Source organism: Montipora foliosa, chromosome 2 (assembly GCF_036669935.1).
Source record: "Montipora foliosa isolate CH-2021 chromosome 2, ASM3666993v2, whole genome shotgun sequence".
In the NCBI taxonomy this organism is placed as follows: domain Eukaryota; kingdom Metazoa; phylum Cnidaria; class Anthozoa; order Scleractinia; family Acroporidae; genus Montipora; species Montipora foliosa.
The window spans coordinates 65720754-65740287 of NC_090870.1; the positions used below are offsets into that span (position 1 = coordinate 65720754).

General features: G+C 38.3%; 1 protein-coding gene across 1 annotated transcript in view; it reads left to right on the forward strand.

Annotated features, from left to right (window-relative positions):
* The first annotated feature begins 689 nt into the window (after positions 1–689).
* LOC137991938 (uncharacterized) overlaps positions 690–19534 on the forward strand; it is a 50509-nt gene continuing 31664 nt past the window's right edge. Inside the window, exons 1-5 of the mRNA XM_068836964.1 lie at positions 690–908; positions 1236–1495; positions 15163–15202; positions 17604–17663; positions 19523–19534. The exon at positions 19523–19534 is cut by the window's right edge and continues 33 nt beyond it. Of these exons, the coding sequence (XP_068693065.1) occupies positions 1295–1495; positions 15163–15202; positions 17604–17663; positions 19523–19534 (313 nt within the window). The 5' untranslated portion in view covers positions 690–908; positions 1236–1294. The remainder of the gene's footprint in view (positions 909–1235; positions 1496–15162; positions 15203–17603; positions 17664–19522) is intronic.

Sequence of the window (19534 nt, forward strand, 5' to 3'; positions counted from 1 at the left end):
TTATACATACATACAAACAGCCAGCAAAAATGCTTTGAAGTCTTCGGCCAATATATATTTCACACACTTTAATGTTCTTCCGCAGTGCTGTGTTGACCTCTTTACGTAAGATCGAAAATTGCGGTTTCCTGTTTGCGTGGGAAATATAGGCCTGGTTGGAGACTTTATGGAAATTCCGTCTGTTAGAATCGACATCCTGTTTATCATTCCGTTATGCAAATGCCACAGAAGGGCACTACGTGAAAATATGATAACCAGCATAGACCAAAGATATGAAAATCCGGGGGGGGGGGGGAACTCCCATATGGAACAGACGGGGATGCTCGTAGAAAATTTTGAATTTAACCCCTAAAGGAGACCATCTGGGCGTGGCTCAAGCTTTTTGTGACCCCCTACAGGAGACCAATCTGGGCGTGGCTTAAGCCAATTTTCACCCCTAAAAAAAGTTGAAAAGAAAATTTGACTTCTGCTTCTCGTCGAGTAATTCTGTGTTTCTTCGCGGAACCCTAAACGAGACGTTGGCGGCTTAACATATTGGCGCTTTGCCCGGAACACCCTAAGCGAGAACAAAATCCAAAAATCCCCCCCCCCTCCCCCGGGATTAAAATGCTGCGGAAACAGGAACCGTTTATTTTTAAGTAAATATGACTTGAGGACCACAGATGGTATGAGTATTACAATGATCTTATATCATTAATAACCACTGATAACAGTCTGAGTTAATAATAATAATAATAATCATCATCATCATGCGAAGAAGAGATCATTCTGTTAGCCTTTGGTCATTTGTTATGACTCGCCTGAAACCGGGCTAGGATTTTCAGCTCCATGTAATCGTTATTGATTTATCAGCCCGCTATCAACAAAAGGAAAGTGAGCATACGCATCGATTGTGTCGTCGCATCTCAGTAAGTTTTCACATTGAAATTTGCGTTTTGCACCCAGCCCGGTGGGCGGAGCGAAATTTCAGCCCGCGCTGAAACTCACCACGTAATCAGGCCCTTAATCAGTTTAGTTATCGACATCACGTACTTTTTGTTCTCTTGCTCTTTTTAAATTTCGATGCAAAATTCATCTCAAAACTTTATCTTTTTAAGTGTTGGGCCTCATTCTGCGAAATCTGGAAGAACAACGGGCGAAAGAATAACGTTGCAATTCTCTTTGTTTGACAACGTCGCCTAGGTGATCAAAGGGTGACGCCATATATAAATAACAAACTGATTTGCGGTTTTTAGTTGTTGCCATTATCGGCAAGGTGAAATCATCAGACCACATTGCTTTAGAATAATTGACCATGCAGCTATCTCGATACTTCTATCACATTTTCCTTGCGTATGTTTGGCTGTCCGTGGAAGTTCCACACCTTTGTCGCTCTGCTGTTGTTGCAAGCCACAAGAAGCAAGACTCTGAGCAATATTGGACAGCGTTAAATCAGTGTTTGCAGAAGTGTTCAGGAGACATAAAGGCACGGATATCAATGATCAATAATACTGAGGTACGAAATGTAGAGGTAATCCTCGCACTTAACTAACTAGAAAATCAAAACCTCTTTAACATTGGATTTGCTTCAAATAATTGTCTGCAAGGAGTCTTTTCATTCACCTTTTAAACGACCGCGAAAATTAAAGCTTTCACTAATGAGCAATGAGGTCGATGAACGCGAAAGCCAATGCAACACAGAAGAGCGAAGTTTAATCCTTGCGTTCCAAACAACTAACACTTATGCGTTTTCTCGTCATCCCTTTTGTTGTCTGGCTTACAGATAATGGTGTCGCTTCTTCTTAAGTTGAAAATGAATTTCCTGGTTGCTCTTAATTTTTAAAAAAAATTGAATTCTTTGGTTGACGGTCCACATTCCAGAGTCCAGCTGGGTCCACTCTAGCTTTCATCATACACCACTTCAAAATCTGTTTGCCTATATAACAATGTAATCATCGATCAAGATCGCACTCAGGCAACTAAAAACACGGTATCCTCACAGGGGAGCCACCTCTTTTGGCACTCAGGGGCGTTCTTTGAGGAAAGAGTCAGAACACAATAGCTGTTATTCTTACGCAAATAAGTGGCAAGGTACTCAGCATTTTGCTCATTAGAAAAAATTGACTTTCGGGTTTAGTAGTCAACCCGTTTTACATCGATTTTTCTTACTCTTGTGTAGAAATACCTGTGTTCACATTAAAGGTAAAAACATTGCTGAGCCAGTTATCAATGGATTTCGTGCACCCCAATACGTTGTAATTTAGGAAGGCAATTAGGTGAAAGCCGGTGCACCTTGATATTGCTTACTCTGCCAGCGGCTAGACATCTTTTACGCATTAACTTTAAGGTTTAAACTACGAGCAGCACAAAGGTACGTGATGCTTATCAACTTTCTCCTTTCGGCGCTATATGGTTCATGTAAGTGATTATGAAAATAAACCCAATGAAATACCATACGGGGTCTTTTTTACGACTTTCAGCCTTAAAACAATTCTATGCTATGCTACAAAATCACGAATTTCTGATTTCTCTGGAGAACAAATTACGAAAGAAACAGTGTGGACACGATTTTTCTTTTTGCAGAAATATGTGACAATGCTTAAGCTTTTAATTCTATTTGATTCTGACCGACTCCAAACAAATTAAATATCAGTCTAACAATTGGCGACTCCTAATGTTATAAGAACTCTACTTAGGGTCAGACTAAATGGGATTTGGAACTAAGTGTTGAAGAGAAGAGCTGATCTTTGGCACCCAAAGCTATATTGCGTCATCTTAACGCTTTCTTTCTTCCAAATAAAATTTGACTTCCTTCATGTACAAAGATAGAAGTTGCTTCATCCTTTTGGCTTAACTGCTAAATACCCTGCCACTTACAAACTCAATAAAGACACTAGGCTGTCGTCGATTGCAGGATATAGCCTTAATTATGTATAAGGTAAAGCACAATATGCCATCCGTACATAGAGGACATTTTCAAGTTAGATAAACCTTGCTATGGGCTCAGAAATTCTGTTTTTTTTATTGCTCGATACAACACAACAACGTACGGGAGACATAGCCTAAGATATGCGGGTCCAGTAATAAATTACGCAAAGATGTAAAAAACGCAGAATCAATTTATAGCTTTAAAAAGAAAATTCGTAAGGTACATCGTGAACGAGTAATCACAGAGGGCTGTAAAACTGTTGGCTCAATTGAAGACGGACAACGATCTGTATACACTTCATTGAAGCTAAAAAAGCTTCATTAATCTAAGAAACTGTTGACTCAACTACTCTCACAACTTCAGAATTCGGAAATAGAGAAAGACTTACTTGGGATAATCTCGAAAATTACGGGTAATCGGTGTCGACCTAGAATTGCTAATCACATAATCTACCTGTAGCTTAAATGCACCAGTCACTATCCATAATCTCTCTCTAACACCTACTGCAACGCAGGCCCTGTCGCTCTAGTGACCCAGAAATATTTAATTTCAGGCTTTTTCGTTCCAGTCAATCGCTATTTTTACTTTATATGTACGACCTGCCTCTGTGTTTACCAACTTCTTAATATGATTTGGATTGGACTAGCACGCACGCTGTATGTTCTAAAAAGAATTCTTGCCAAAGTTAAGTTCACTAACGTTTCTAATTTGTTTAGCCTAATTCAAGATATTCATCATTATATCACTATATTCTTCCTTAATTAACTTCTTTATGAAATACGCTTTATTAGAGGAGCATGGCTGGCGCAGTGGTGAGAGCACTCGCCTTTCACCTTTGCATCGTGGCCCGGGTCGATTCCCGGATTCGATGCCATGTGTGCGTTGATGTTGTTGGTTTTCTAATCTGCTCCGAGAGGTTTTTTCCCCGGATACTCCAGTTTTCCCCTCCTCTCAAAAATCAAGATTCGATTTGTACTCATTTCAGTCGATTTGTTCCCACTTTGTTTTCTCCCCAATTAGTAGAGCACTCGTGATCGGCTAAATAAACTTGAGACTTAAATAAAGTATTTATTAACATTAGATAGGCCTTCTTTATTAATGAATGGTAGATATCACCTAGTGTGCAATTTTTTTTCAAAAGTCATCTCTTTCTGAACACGGATAGGGAGGATATTTGTCAACTTAGTGTCCAGAATTTTAATTTTTGAATTCTTTTGTTGACGGTCCGGAGTTCAGAGTCCATAGTCCAGCTGGGACTACTCCAGCTTTCATAACATCATTACATGCCACTTCAAAGCCTGTTTGCCGGGCAATGTAATCAGTCAAGATCGCACTCAGACAACTAAAAACAAGGTATCATCGCTGGCGACCACCTTTATTAGCACTCGGGGGCGTTCTTTGAAGGCAAGTCAGAATACAATAGCTGTTATTGTTATGCAAATAAGTGGCAGGGTATTCAGCACACAAAATTTTAGCAGCGCAAAATGTACGTAATGTTTATCAACGTCCGGCGCTTTATTGTTCATGTAAGTGATTATAAAAATAAATGCTATGCTATGCGACAAAATCACGTATTTCCGATTTCTCTGGCGATCAAATGACGTAATAAATAATCTGGACACGATTTTTCTTTATGTAGAAAGATCTGTAACGATGCTTAAGCTTTAATTCTGTTTACCTCTGACTCCAATTGTTTAAGCGCTTAGAATTGTTTGTATAAGCGCTAAATAAATTCTAATTATTATTATTATTAATATTAGTTTGTGATATCCGTTCTTTGAATGGCTCTCGCGCACTCATTAACTCGTCGAGCACTTCAATTAGGCTTTCAAATCGCTTTGCCGGTGGTTCTGGTGAAATACCGGTAACGGGTTAAAACATGACATTTCCAAGTCTTTTTTCATAATGCTGCGCAGAAATCTCAGCATTTTACTGAGGAAAGAAACCTCGTTCCCAGGGTCCTCTCTCCTCTCGCGTGCAATTTTTTGAAAAGTCGTCTATATTACTGAAGAGACAAACGGTAAACATAAGCCCTACGGACTATTAAATCTCATTGGGTTGGGCCCGGTAACTGCGTCTATCGCTGTAGCATCAGGTTGTCGAGATGTTCAGCGCGGGAATCAGCCGTTTTACGGAAGTATTATGTAAAACTCTGCTATTAAAGCTTGAGCAATCACGGTTAATAACTGGGTGCTGTTTTATTCTTGTGCTGATTGAGCATAAACTCATTTTTGAAGGTCAATGGCACTAATACGATGGAATTTGGGAGAAGTGCGTCAACTAACCATCCACTCCAGCTAGCACTCATTCCAACAGGAGTTCCTTTAGCTGCGTGACCAATAAAAGTTCTATTGCTTAAAACTAGAGTTGGGGGTCGATTAGCAAAGGTTATTAGCACAGTTTTCCGAGGATTAACTGTCGTCTGACAGAATGGCCCTTCTTATGAATGAAACAGGCTTTTGGTATTTCACGAAATGCGTCGTCATAAAGGCAGATTTGTTAACGATGAAAGGATTATCTTCGATTTATCCATGAATTAAGAAATTAATTTTCGTTGTCTGAAAATGCGCCTTCCTCATCACGTACATTGAAGTTGTTCATTAAAACCGTTTGATTTTTAAGTTAAACTATCGTTTTCCATCAGTTTATATAGTCAGTTTCAAGTTCTCAGTCGGCCACTTCACCTTGCCAATTGCCGTTGTTTTTTTTTTCCCTTATTCAACGAACCACCTAAGGAAAACGTTTGAAAGGGTATCTGAGCATCTTGTAACTAATCCATGAATGAAAACAGAGCATTCGAGTTGTCACTAGAATTCGTCTTATTAAACGTCTTATTAAATAATATAGATCCAACCGACAGTTTTGTTTATACATATATACAGTTTCCAAGTTTCCAAAATGGACGAATTTGTAACATTAAACAGTGAAAAAGGAATGCATATGTTTTCTCGGAAATTGTAATGGTCATGATGAATTAGTAACAGTACTTTGTGTCATCCAAGTTGGTCTGTAATCATACTCGTGATTAAACAAATCGGACTCCCGCAACGCGATCGTCCGATTTTGTTAATCCCTCGTATGATTACAGACCGAACACTCAGTCCTATTACCGTTAGTAATAACTGCTGATAACAGTCTGAGTTAATAATAATAATAATAATAATAATAATGATAATGATAATGATAATGATAATGATAATGATAATGATAATGATAATGATAATGATAATGATAATAATAATAATAATAATAATAATAATAATAATAATAATAATAATGAAGGGGTCCATTGGGACCTGTGCAAGCATTACGGAGTTGAATGTGGTGATAAGTGGTATGAGCGTGTTCCAGAACCGGTGGTGGAAAGCTCAGACGTCAAGATATTGTGGGATTTTACCATCTAGAAAGATAAGAAATTACAGCACAATAAACCAGACCTTGTGGTTGTCGAGAAGACCAGCAGGACATGCCATATCATTGACGTAGCATAATAATAATAATGATAATGATAATGATAATGATAATGATAATGATAATGATAATGATAATAATAATATAGCGCTGTTAAAAAAAGGATCATGGTGGGTTACAATAAAAACTACAAAACTAAAATAAACAAGAAACAACCTGAAATTAATTAGGTGAAGTATGAAAAGCTTCTCTAAACATACATGTTTAGGGTGGTGGTGGACCGAAGTGCATTCCACTCAAACGGGGTTGCCACAGCAAAGGAGCGTACTTGTTAGTTCAATCAGTTTAGTTATCGACATCACGTACTGTCTGACCTCTTGCTCTGTTAAAATATCGATGCTGATTAAATTGTTTGTTGCGCTTCATTTTGCCAAATCTGGACGTCATCAAAGTGATCAAGTGTGACGCTATATATAAATAACAAATATTTGCGGTTTTTTTAGTTTGTGCCCTTATCGGCAAGGTGAAAATCATCAGACTACATTCGTTTGAACAATTCATGTAGCCATGCAGCTATCTTACTTCTATCACGTTTTCCTTGCGTATGTTTGGCTTTCCCTGGAAGCTCCACACCTTTGTCGCTCTGCTGTTGTTGCAAGCGGCAAGAAGCAAAACTTGCAGCAATATCTGACAGCGATAAATACGTGTTTGCAGAAGTGTTCAGGAGCCGTAAATGCACGGAGACCAATGATGAAAATTACTGAGGTACGAAATGTAGAAGTGATCCTCGTACTTTAGAACTAGAAAATTTAAACCTCAGTAATAGTGGAGGGGCAATTGCAGAATACCCTTCCACTGAGAAACGTTAGTAAAAATAATGAAATAGTAAATAATAATGATAATGGAACTAGTGCTCCCGCAATCCCTCGTATTCGCTTCAAATAGTGCTCTGCAAGCAGTCATATCCTTCATTTTTTGAACGACCGCGAGAATTAAAGCTTTCATTAATAGTGTAGTGCATTTTGTAACTATCCTGCTTGTGAAATTATGACCAATGTTCATTCAAGTACCGCTTGGCCACTGCTAGCTGGATTAGCCTTGCTGAGTTACGCACCGAATAAATTAAAACTGAACAGTGCTGTTGGATATACCAGGGGCACCCAACGTAATACTTTGGTAAAAAATTTGTTAAATTGAACAACATAAAAGAGATACAGCTAAAAGAAAAAAAATCATAGGTGGACACAAATGGACAACACTGAAACGGATTGCATTTGGGTAATCTTGAAAAAAGTCGGCCCTACGTTTACGCATAATAATAAAAAATATAAATAATAATCCCGGCGTAGTCAATCGAACGAAACCGAACCAAAAACCAATCGAACCCAATCGAACCCAATCGTTCGATTGGAGTTCGATTGGTTCGGCAATTGAACATAATCGAACTGGAACTTTTTGTGAGTTCGATTACCGAACCCAATCGACGCGATTGGTTCGATTTTGTTCAGTAGAAAAACAAAATGGTATACAAAATTGATAAGCATTAACTCTTAGTAGAATTGGAAGGAATTCACTCTTTAACTGAGTTTTAACTAGAGGAGCAAGTGTGAGAGATATTAACACATTTCAATGAACTTAAGCTGACCGCGGTCATCGTCAGTTACCCTCAGAGCCGGACCCCTATCTCCTCTTGTCTGCTTGACAACAAATGTACCCCCGACACGGACGGCGAAAGAGCGCTCGTGGTAGCCTTTTACCACCGCTTCCACAATAGAACTAAGAGTTAATGCTTATCAATTTTGTATACCATTTTGTTTTTCTACTGATCGAACCAATCGCGTCGATTGGGTTCACCTCTGCCCGGTCCGACATCTTGCCTGTTGTACTCGTGTTTGAAATAGAAGCCAATAAATAACTTATTTGACCGCAACGCTTTGTTTCAGACCAGATGAAACTGGTTCGTGTTTCTGATTGTTGAGGTGTTCGATTATGTTTCATCGAGTTCGATTACTGTTAGATTGTTGAAGTGTTCGATTACTGAAAGTTCGATTGATCGGCAAAATTTTTTTGTGAGTTCGATTGACTACGTCGGGAATAATGTGGTCTTCGTTGTCGCACGATGTGGTCAGTTGTGATTTCGATTGACGTTTTGACTTGAGGGCACATTTATCAGGTGACAAGGCTAACAGATTGCACAGCAACTTACAAATTCATTTTATTATAGCTTCCCTCTTAAAGCCTGACTACAAATTGGACACAAATGTACATCAAAGTTCTTGAAAAGTAAAAAGGAAGGCACGACTTGATTGAATATGGGAAATATATGATTGCTTTCATACACATCAAATTGTCACAGTGTTGTCATCGCCGGGTAAACAATATCAGGCAGTTGTAAAATCACGGATTCTCATCACTTCAGAGTCAATTTCCCAGACAATGAAATCATCAACTGGTGCAATTTATGAGACCATCTTTGTTAGCACTCGACACACTCTTTGAAGAACGAGTCAGAAAACAATAGCTGTTATAAGTGCAAATAAGTGGCAGGGTATTTAGCAGTGTGCTCATATTTCGGGGTCACCATTCAACCCGTTTTACATCGAATTTTCCTTACTCCTTTGTAGAAGTACCTGTGTCCACATTAAAGGTAAAAAAAGATTGTTGGCTGAGTTATCAATGGATTTCGTGCACCCCAATACGATGTAATTTAGGAAATCAGGTTTATCTTAATATTGCTCTGTCACAACTGCTGACAGACATCAAATACTTTTAAGGATTAACCGGGAGCAGCGCAAAGGCATGTGATGCTTATCGACTTCCTCCTTCTGGCGCTATGTTGTTCATTTAGTGATGATGAAAATAAACCCAATGAAATACCAAGCGGCGTATTTTTTAAAACTATCAACATTGAAACAATGCTATGCATGTTACAAAATCACGAATTTCCGATTTCTCTGACGATCAAATGACGTAATGAACGGTCTCGACACGATTTTTCTTTGTGCAGAGGATCTGTGACTATACTTTAGCTTAAACTGTGTTGTTAATTCTGACTCCAAACAACGGAAATCAAAGTTTAAATACATCACTCAAACAATTGGCGATTCCTAGTGTTTATAGGGACTCTACTCAGACCAATGTTGAAGAGAAGGGCTGATCCTTGACACCCAAAGCTAAATTGTCTCACCGGGTCTTAACGCTTCCGTTCCTCCAAATAAAATTTGACTTCCTTCGTTTACACAGAAAGAAGTTACTTCATCCTTTGTTTTATAACCTAACCAAAACATCTTCTGACAGTTTGTGATCTTCTTCTTTGAATGGCTCTCGCGCACGCATGAACGCGTCGAGCACTTCACTTAGGCTTTCAAATCGCTTTGCCGGTGGTTCTGGCAAAATACCCGGTAACGGGTTAAAACATAACGTTTCTAAGTCTTTTTCCATAAAGCTGCGAACACATTTCACCCCGTTTTTGGCGGTGGATTGAAGTTTGTGAAAAATGCGCAACCTCGGTCCCAGGGTCCTCTCTCTTCTTCCCTCGAGAAAGATCTACGACGGCAACGTCGACAAAAAGGTCACCTTAAAATATAACTTTCCGCAATCATAAGTCTTTCGCCATCTCGTGCTAGTTGTATAATGTGGATCAAGCATCCTAAATATAAATTGGCTGCTAGCGGTTTTAGGAGAAAAATGGAGAAGGAAAAGGTTACATTTCTACGCTAACGTTTTCGCCAAAACCTTGTAAACATACGTCCTGAAATGCGTGCCGCACGTGCAATTATTTTTTATCTTTTAACAAGTGATGGTGTTGTTTTGTGGCGTTGCGTTGCCGCAGTCTTTTATTAAAATCGCTATTACCCTCGTTGCGGCTGGTCATGTGTCTGCTAGATTTTCTGCAGATTCCAGAAAGCAAATTGAAGGGAGGTGTACGATGGTTAAATTTTGTCTTCCCTGAACTCATCTACCGAGCCCAGTAGGAAAGTCTATTAATCTAAAACATACTCCAAAAAAAAGATACGTAAATCCTCTCTGGATATAAATAACCTGGTTATACTACAACCTTTCTGAAAAAAAGCGTCATTTAATGCATTAAAGAACTTTCAGCTTTTCTTAGTATATTTGCTCACCATTCACGGATTTAAAGTTAGGTAAAAATAAACATATTGAAAACCTCTTTGTTGTCCAGAGGCAAGTTAGTAATACACACCCCTTCAAGTCTAAGTAAATTGGTTGAGATTGTAAGCTGTGATATTTTATTAAATATGACGAGGCCGTTTTCTCAGTTGTTGAAGTTGCGTTACACAGTTGCGCGACGCCAATGTTTGTAACTCGCTTTCACTTGAACCCAATCATCCGAAAACGTCTAAGAAGATCATTAGGTATAAAATGCCCTCCGTTTCTTGTTTTCCGTGTGACATTAGTGCATGGAAATTTATGCTTGCATACATTTACAGACTGTAACTTTACGTGGGGCGGGGTGGGGGGGGGGGGCGGGTAGGGGATTATTCAAAACAATTAATAGCTGCTGAAAAATGTACTGTTGAGTCAGAAAAATTGATAAAAAGACTTGAAAAGAAGTATTAAAGTCTTAAAATGTATGTATGCTTGAAATATCAGTCTATTTTGCATGACAAAATAAACAGAGCGTGTTTGAAGAAATCAATCATCCCTCTCATGTTCCAAGCCCTTAAGTAGACTTGCCACAATTCCACCTCACGAGAATCCCGGGAGAAAATGTTTTGGCGAGCGAAGCGTGATTTTTCGGACGCGAATCTACACGAGACGAAGGACTTTTGAAAGTCTAGCTCTTAAGATGTGTCATTTTCTCTTGGATGTGCATGGTCGCGCCCGAATCATCGCATCTTGACTGTTCAAACTTTGTGATTGCAGTCGCGGTCGTACGGATCGAGCTGTTAGAATGAATCTTTTTCGATTGGGACATTCCATTTTTTATCCGCACCCCCCCTATGGAAGGCATTTTTCCGACAGGTCCCTTTTGCTCTGAAATCAGATTCCGACAGGTCCCTTTCACCTCTGAAGTTAGATTCCGACAGGCTCCTTTTACTCTGAAGCTTGATTCCGACAGGCCCGTTTTTGTATAGAACAAAGACTCCCGATTCCGACCCCCTAAACTGGAGCAGAAAATCCAGATTCCGACAGGGTCCTTCTTGACACTTAAAAAAATGCCTTCCATAGGGGGGGTGCGGATAAAAAATGGAATGTCCCATTGTGGAGCCAAAGGTAAGTTGTTGACATTAAAGACAAAATGATATATTTTTTCTAATTTGTTTTACAAATAAACACTTTGCACGAGAGCGGGAATCGACATAAAGGTCATTCAAACTGATCCCCATCAACATGCCGGTCATCTCAGCTAGCTCCTAGTGATCTTTGAGAACCTTAGAGCAGCTTTGAGCGAAACTGAGAATACCTGAGAAAAACTGATCCGACTTTTAGCAATCTGAACTGTTCTTAGAAGTACTGTTATTGTCAGTATGGGCATGCGACGAAGTCAAAATGGGGAATTCTTTCAACAATACAGACTAGTCGTTGATATGCTGCATTCTGTTTATTTGCTGGCAAAGGAATTTAGAGGGTGCTTCAAGGGGAAATTCTGGTTTTCCGTCTTGCTTTTGTTTTACCTAGAGGCCATTTATTTGCCAGTATTGAAAAGTTTGGTTCACATTTATGAAATGTAACGAATTAATCATCTTTGGCTTTACAAAGATCTTACATTCCTGAGTTAATTCGACTCGCAAATGACGTACAAACAACCCAGGTCCAGGAATTGTTGATCCAACTAAAACTATTGCCGTACCATACAGTCAAGGTAATGTTGAAGTATTTGGTGCGGCAAATGCAGGCATACAATGTGTGGCAATGTCTCTGTCGGCACTTGTTTAAAATGTCAGGAATCCAATAACCTCTTCAGCTGACTTGGTTCAAATTATAAAAATTGGGAATAATATGTATTCAGCTTTGTCACAATCATGCAAACAGGGACTCCTATTTTTGACAGATTTGCCTGTTATGGTTATAACTTAAGCTACATTAATTATCAGTTGACATCCAGTGAAAAGTTATAGTGGTTTGCTAAATAGTGCACAGCTACATGTAGCTTCCTATAATTTCAGACTTTCCTTATTTTATATCAATGTTAGCTGCCTTTGATTCTTTGCTCATGGATAATTATCATGCATATACGTTAACACTTGAACTTTACACAGTAGCAATATACTGTCTGCCTAATGGGAAGTGTAATTTTTTTTACTCTCATGGCAGAGGTTTAATAGGTATGGGACCCATTTGCAACACGTACTTCAATAGGCCATTTCCGAGTTCTGGCCTGCCTCATCTTCAAAGCGAGTCTAAGTGCGAAGTTTTTGTTATGATAATTAGTTTTCATTCATATGTAAAGTAGAACTAATTACCATCACAAAAACTTTGCACTTAGACTCGCTTTGAAGAGGAGGCAGACTTGAACTCGGAAATGGCCTATTGAAATAGATTTGAATTTGGTACAACATTTTCAGAATATATGTGCACAAACATCTGTTACTTATGAGATTAAAATGTGTTAACATTATTAAAATGTAAAGCAACAGTGGAAGCATTGTTCATTCATTATATGTTCAAAACCAAAATTTTAGACCCTTGGAGCACTTAAATGATGTTTATATAGATCTTTGTTCTTGCAAAGAATGTTCTGCTGTGTCATTTTATTCTGTTTGTTTTTCCACCTCAAAAGTCTTGTAACTATTGCACCTCTCAAACCGTTGATAGTATCATTGAGAATGGAAGAGCAATTTATCAGAAATGTTACTCCAGCAAAATATGTTTTTATTTCTGATTTTCTAAAGAAGTTAGACGTAGGCCGCTGGCCATGTAAAAGTTATTCATAGAGCAAGATGTCATGGAAATTTATCTTGTAATGTCGTTTCCAGTAAACAACAGCTTAAAACTGCCATTTTGGATAATAAGGAAAGCAGCACAGGCTTTTTGATTTGAATTTCTAGCTACTGCATTAGTTGTGTTTTTCAGTGGTATATGCAAAGCAAAAGATGACGTACCACGTTTTTGTATACAATGGGTCTGAACCAAATGATAGAACAAAAGTCTTTTCAAATGTAGATTCTGTTATTGATCTCTTTTGTTCTATTATTCAAAGTAAATTTAATTGTTTTGAAACGAACTACGAGGTTGCATTTCTTAGATGATTATGTGAGTTATCAAATATAGAAAGGAAACAAATTAATAATAAGAAAGCATAAATCTACTTCAGAAATTGCAGCAAACTGGAAGAAAGAGGAGAGAAATTTACAGCCCAATGGACCCAGAGAAAAAATAAGAACTTCCTTCAAATTGTTTTGAAAAGTACAGGTCTATGGACCCAACGAAAAAAACAGACTCTTTCAATAAAGATGAAAAGTATAGGTCAATGAACTCACACGGTAAAGAGCAACTTCTCTCAAATAGATTCTTGTAACACCTATATGGTCCATATACCTTTTTTTGTGGTGGGCAATAAAGTTATAATAATAATAATAATAATAATAATAATAATAATAATAATAATAATAATAATAATAATAATTATTATTATTATTATTATTATTATTAAACTGTCAACAAAAGTACATATAACCTGGCAGCGCATGAGTATAGGCTACTTAGAGCCTCTTGTTATTTTCAAAATTAAGGAAGTTTTCCTTCATTGTAGATCAACTAATCAAACCTTGAAAGCACATTTACCTTTATTTTGATGAACAAAAATGTACGTTTAAAAATCAAGCAGTTGGCAGTTACTGCTTCTTTATTTAGACTTATTCCTCGATCAAACTTTTCTGCGGACGAAACTGATAATATTTTCCTCGCGAACTGCCAGGTCGTGGAAGTGATTGAAATCATGTAACAACTCATACCATCAGCTGAATGTTGTAGTAAGCATGGTATGCGTGACCTGTTAGTCACCTTCCTTCGAAAATTAGTTTTTGTTATGATACTGTAATTAGTTTTCATTCATATGTAAAGTAGAACTAATTACCGTCACAAAAACTTCGCACTTAGACTCGCTTTGAAGAGGAGGCAGACTTGAACTCGGAAATGGCCTATTGAAATAGATTCATTAATGAATTTGGTACAACATTTTCAGAATTATGTGCACAAACATCTGTTACTTATGAGATTAAAATGTGTTAACATTATTAAAATGTAAAGCAACAGTGGAAGCATTGTTCATTCATTATATGGTCAAAACCAAAATTTTAGACCCTTGGAGCACTTAAATGATGTTTATATCTTTGTTCTTGCCAAGAATGTTCTGCTGTGTCATTTTATTCTGTTTGTTTTTCCACCTCAAAAGTCTTGTAACTATTGCACCTCTCAAAATTAAGGAAGTTTTCCTTCATTGTAGATCAACTAATCAAACCTTGAAAGCACATTTACATATTGTCCCCGTTTTTCGCGAAGCTCGATTTTGGAAGTTGGCAACACCTTACGAGTCACAGGATAGGCCACCAATTTGAAAATCGATAGGAGGTTACCTGACGTTACATGTAATCGTGAGAAGCTAGTTCTTTGTATTCGTTATTCTATGTCAATTGACTAAACTCGATATTGAATTGTACGGTCTCGATTTAATACTACTACTACAATGATGATGATGATATGATGCTGATGATGATGATGATGATGATGATGATGATAAAAGATCTCAGCAAAAAACTCTTGAAAGGTCTGATTTCCTTAAGTTAACACTCCATTGACTAAGATTAAGTGAAGACCTAATTTTGGGAGTTCACAAAATATATTTACTTGATTCAGTTTTCAATGGTATGTTTTCACAGGGCCAACAACTGTGCTATCACGAGTGTCTTCGAAAAATCGGTGAGTGAAAACTTGTGGATAAATTTTGTTTTCCCCATCAAATTATTATTATTTTCTCATGCACTAGAGTGATGTCTAGTGGATTTAAAAAAAAAAAAAACCTAATTACTCATGCCTGGCTCCTATGCTCCTACTCCTGAAAGCCAGCTAGGCAAAAGAATGATATTATACAGGAGCCCATGAGTGGGAGAGTACACATTGTACTTGTGTAACGGCGGTTATACAGACTAAGTTATTTTTAGGTTGATTTTCCCGCGAAACCAGACCTTTCCAGCTAATCGCAAGTCTTGTATGAGGAATTATTACCGATGGGATTGAGAATGGTCACTCTTGCAAGCCAAATCCTATTAAAGGACTCGTCTAAAAAATAGCTTGATTTGTGAAAATGCTGATGAACTACTGTTGAAGTTTTAGGCTCCTTTTTAAGATTAACAGGGAGCTTAAGCAACGAGAACGGTGACGGCAACGAGAACGTCATCCCAAAATATAATTTTGCTTTATTTTAGTTGCTTCGTAGCCTGCATGACAAGCGCTTTATCGCGCTCCGCGCGAAATATCGCGTTCGCCCGGCTTGGCTCATAAAGCGCCTGTCATGCAAGCTAATCGCTTCGTGACTATTTCAACCTTTTTAATGTGACAAGGGTGTGGTAGTTCCTCAAAATTGACACTGGTGGGAACGGCACTTAATTTACGGGACAAAATCAAAATTTATCTTCAAGTGCTGACGTTCTTCATAAAACCTCAAATTTGGCTATTTCACGTTGTTGTTTTAATGACGACGGCAAAGAAATAACAAAAGTGAAAAACGCACGAGCAGAAAGTGCAAAGTTGTTGTTTTTGCCCAATAAATATGCAAATTTGTGACGTTCTTGTTGCTGTCGCCGTTGTCGTTGCGTAAGCTCTCTAATAATATAATGATAATATTCCTTGCCGCTTTCATGCCAGCTTATTTCATGATTTATGACAACCTTTATTCTACGAATGGACTCGTTGAACATTTAAGTGACTGAAAGCCTTAGGGGTGGAGGCGGGTGGGGGCGGGGGCGGGGGCAGGCGGTAGGCAGCAAGGAAGAGCGGGGCTGAAGAAGAAGTGAGGAATATCTAGGACGTATTAATATATATTAATTCCTGAAATGGCGGAGAATTTAAACGGGTTATAAGACTTTGTATGGGAAATAAATACAGTCGATTATGAAGCCTAAAAAATGCTCAATTTAACGTTCATTCAATAAAATGAATCAAAATGACTCACCTGGTGTATTCTTGTGCTTTTTGGAGTTTATTTTACAGTTTCGGGAAGTCTGTGTTTTCAATGTTCTAAGACGAAGTCAAGGCTGCACACTACGATTCCAACTGTTGTCAGCTCAGAGGAGGTTTGCGACTCGAAAATCCATCCCAGCCGAGATTTTTTCACGCAAAGCTAAAGCCACATCATTTGCGAACCTCCGTGAATGTTTCGTCGTCAAAAATCCCCACGCACTTGGCTGGAAATGAGCATTTTCTGCTTCGATTCCACGATAGCTGATGTCGTCAAAAATCCCCACGCACTTGGCTGGAAATGAGCATTTTCTGCTTCGATTCTACGATAGCTGATGAGTTTAACAGCAACTGATCACCGTACAGGACACGGAGCTTGGGTCCGAGGTCAAATTAACTCCACCCGATGAGGAACAGTTATTTCATTTACAACACTTACCCCATCCCCACAGCGTCACTCATAACCATGGAGCTGTTCGAGAAGCCGAACCGAATCGTAGTGTGCAGCCTTGACTTCGTCTTAGAACATTGAAAACACTGACTTCCCGACACTGTAAAATAAACTCCAAAAGGCACAAGAATACACCAGAGGTGAGTCATTTTGATTCATTTTATTGAATGAACGTTAAATTGAGCATTTTTTAGGCTTCATAATCGACTGTATTTTATTTCCCATACAAAGTCTTATAACATGTTTAAATTCTCAACGGCTGTCTGTAGTGACGCGAGCTTGGGCTGCCTATGTTTATACATCCTTCGACCAACTGCCCAGGTTCGATGTATTTTAGGTGGGTGGTTAACCACGATTCACTCGCCATGACTTGCAAAATCAAAAGGAATGTATATAGATATGAAAATTAGGCCAATTGGTAGAATAATGGGTCGTCATTTGTAAAATTCCTTGCAACATACCAATACTCTAGAAACGGATTATTTTTTCGCAAAATGGCTTTTCAACAGGTAGTTTTTTTGTCAAATTTGATTTGTAAAAAATGTTTTCCAAATCTTGTTTAATTTTTCAAATGGGTCTATACGATCTTCATACAGGGGAAAATCATGTAGTATATCATTCTTACAGTCTATTCAGTATTCGAGTTATTTATCACTTACTCAAGAACTAGACTTCTTTTTCATTTGAGTATAGGTAGTCCTCATTTTACGAGAAATCAGCAAGTCAAGTCAGTGTCAAAAAGAGTAAAACGAGGTGAGCTTCAGTGTCGTCTATCGTTCGCACTTGTCCAGTCTTGCACAACATCTCACGTCATCTTATTTAAAGTGCCTATGTAGTAAAAAATATCTTTTACTTATTTTAAGGGGGTGTCTCTTAACTACCAAACCGTTGCTATGGACGTCTTCAAATATTCATTTCTCGAGTCCCTTTAACCCTACAGTTATCCTTTTTTGCCAAGTGTGATCTACTTTTGTTCGAGCTTTCACAAATTTTTGACGCAACACTATGAGAACATTCTAACACAAAATCTGTAGCATGGATTTAAATAATATACATCTTTCTCAAGAAAATTATGGCGTCAGAAGCCCCTTATTTGATACACTTTTCAAAATATAACTTCCCATTTTTGTCGAAATAGAAACTCCATGCTACAGTTTACGAAAAATGATGGGTTAGTGTCAAGTTTGTGACGTCATCGATTTTTAAACAAAAACTTGAATTTCTATGGAACGAGACAAGGTATTCCAAAAAAAAAAAAACCCACCATTCTGTATCATTTTAAAAAGTCTTTAACATAAGCAAAATATAGTTTTAACTTCATACTAGGCACTTTAAGTACCAGTCAAATGCAAGCTTTAATGCACTCTGTCCCTGCCGAGCTTTAATAAAGTGCCCCTGTGATCAAAAAAACCACTTCCTTTTTTCCTTCAGATTTTGAAAGTGTGTTTGCTTAACACCTGACTGGCAAAATTTTGAGCTTTGATTTTTATCCAAAGGCCGTTTACTTTGAGTGTAAGTTTTGGATTTCACGGTCCGCCGTTACTCACGTTCAAAACTGACCGATTGGACCTCAGACGGTTGGATCCAGGGAAAAGTGACGTCAGAGGCTCACTAGCTTAAAATTTCAGCGTGTGAACGCAGCTTATTATATATGCAAAGTGTGAGTTTAAAAGTCTGAAAGCCCAAAACCCCCGTGCTGCATATTAATTCTGCGGCGTACACACGTATTGCATTCTTAAACTAGTGAGCCTTTGACGTCATTTTCTCCTCGATCCAGATCTCTTAAGAACATACTGTTAGTAATGACGGATCATTAAATAATAGGAAAATTACAGTTAAAATAAAGAGGTGTCTTTTTGGAATCAAGGCTTAAAACGTGGGTCACTTAGTGTTTTGTTAACATAGTTTTGAAATTCAAAGAAAAATATGAATTGATTTTTTGGTCACAGGGGCACTTTAACACGGGCAGATACTTTTTTGAGGCCCTGTCAGGAGGGGGAGGGGGGGGGGGCGTGTCGCTTGTCTGTATTTTAAAAGGTCTCGTGTCTGTGCTTTGTTAATGTTTCCCGTTGCTGTGACCACTACCGCCGGAAAGTTAAAGAAAGGATGTCGTTTGTCGCGATTTCACTTTAAGTGCTGTCGCTACTTTTTAGGCCATGTGGCTTGTCGGGATTTACCCTGGCAGAGCCTCTTCTTCGTCTTCTCTGATTTTGACTTAATCATACAGTGTACGTACCTAGAGATAGAGAATTTAATCACAAGAAGGGAAGTGTCGTGCATGTCAGAGGTAACGTCGAAGGCCGTCTTCCTGGCGTGATGAGCTTGAAGTTAAGCTTTGCATTTTTAAAAATTTAACGTGCCTTAACCGGATACAAAAAAATGTTTTTACAAAGTCGTGTTTTTTGCGTACTCATGGGTGGGGCATTTCATCATCTGAAAAGACAGAGAATTTCAATGACAATTTATCTTGCAGGAAGGGAGAGGAGTTTGACCAAAGAAAAGTGGGGTGGGGGGACTTGTTAAAGCTCCAATTAAACTGGTACATACTACAACTTTCGGTTAAAGGGATTAATTTCTTTCATAATCAGCTGCGTTATGTTTTCTGCACACAGATTCAAACGTCG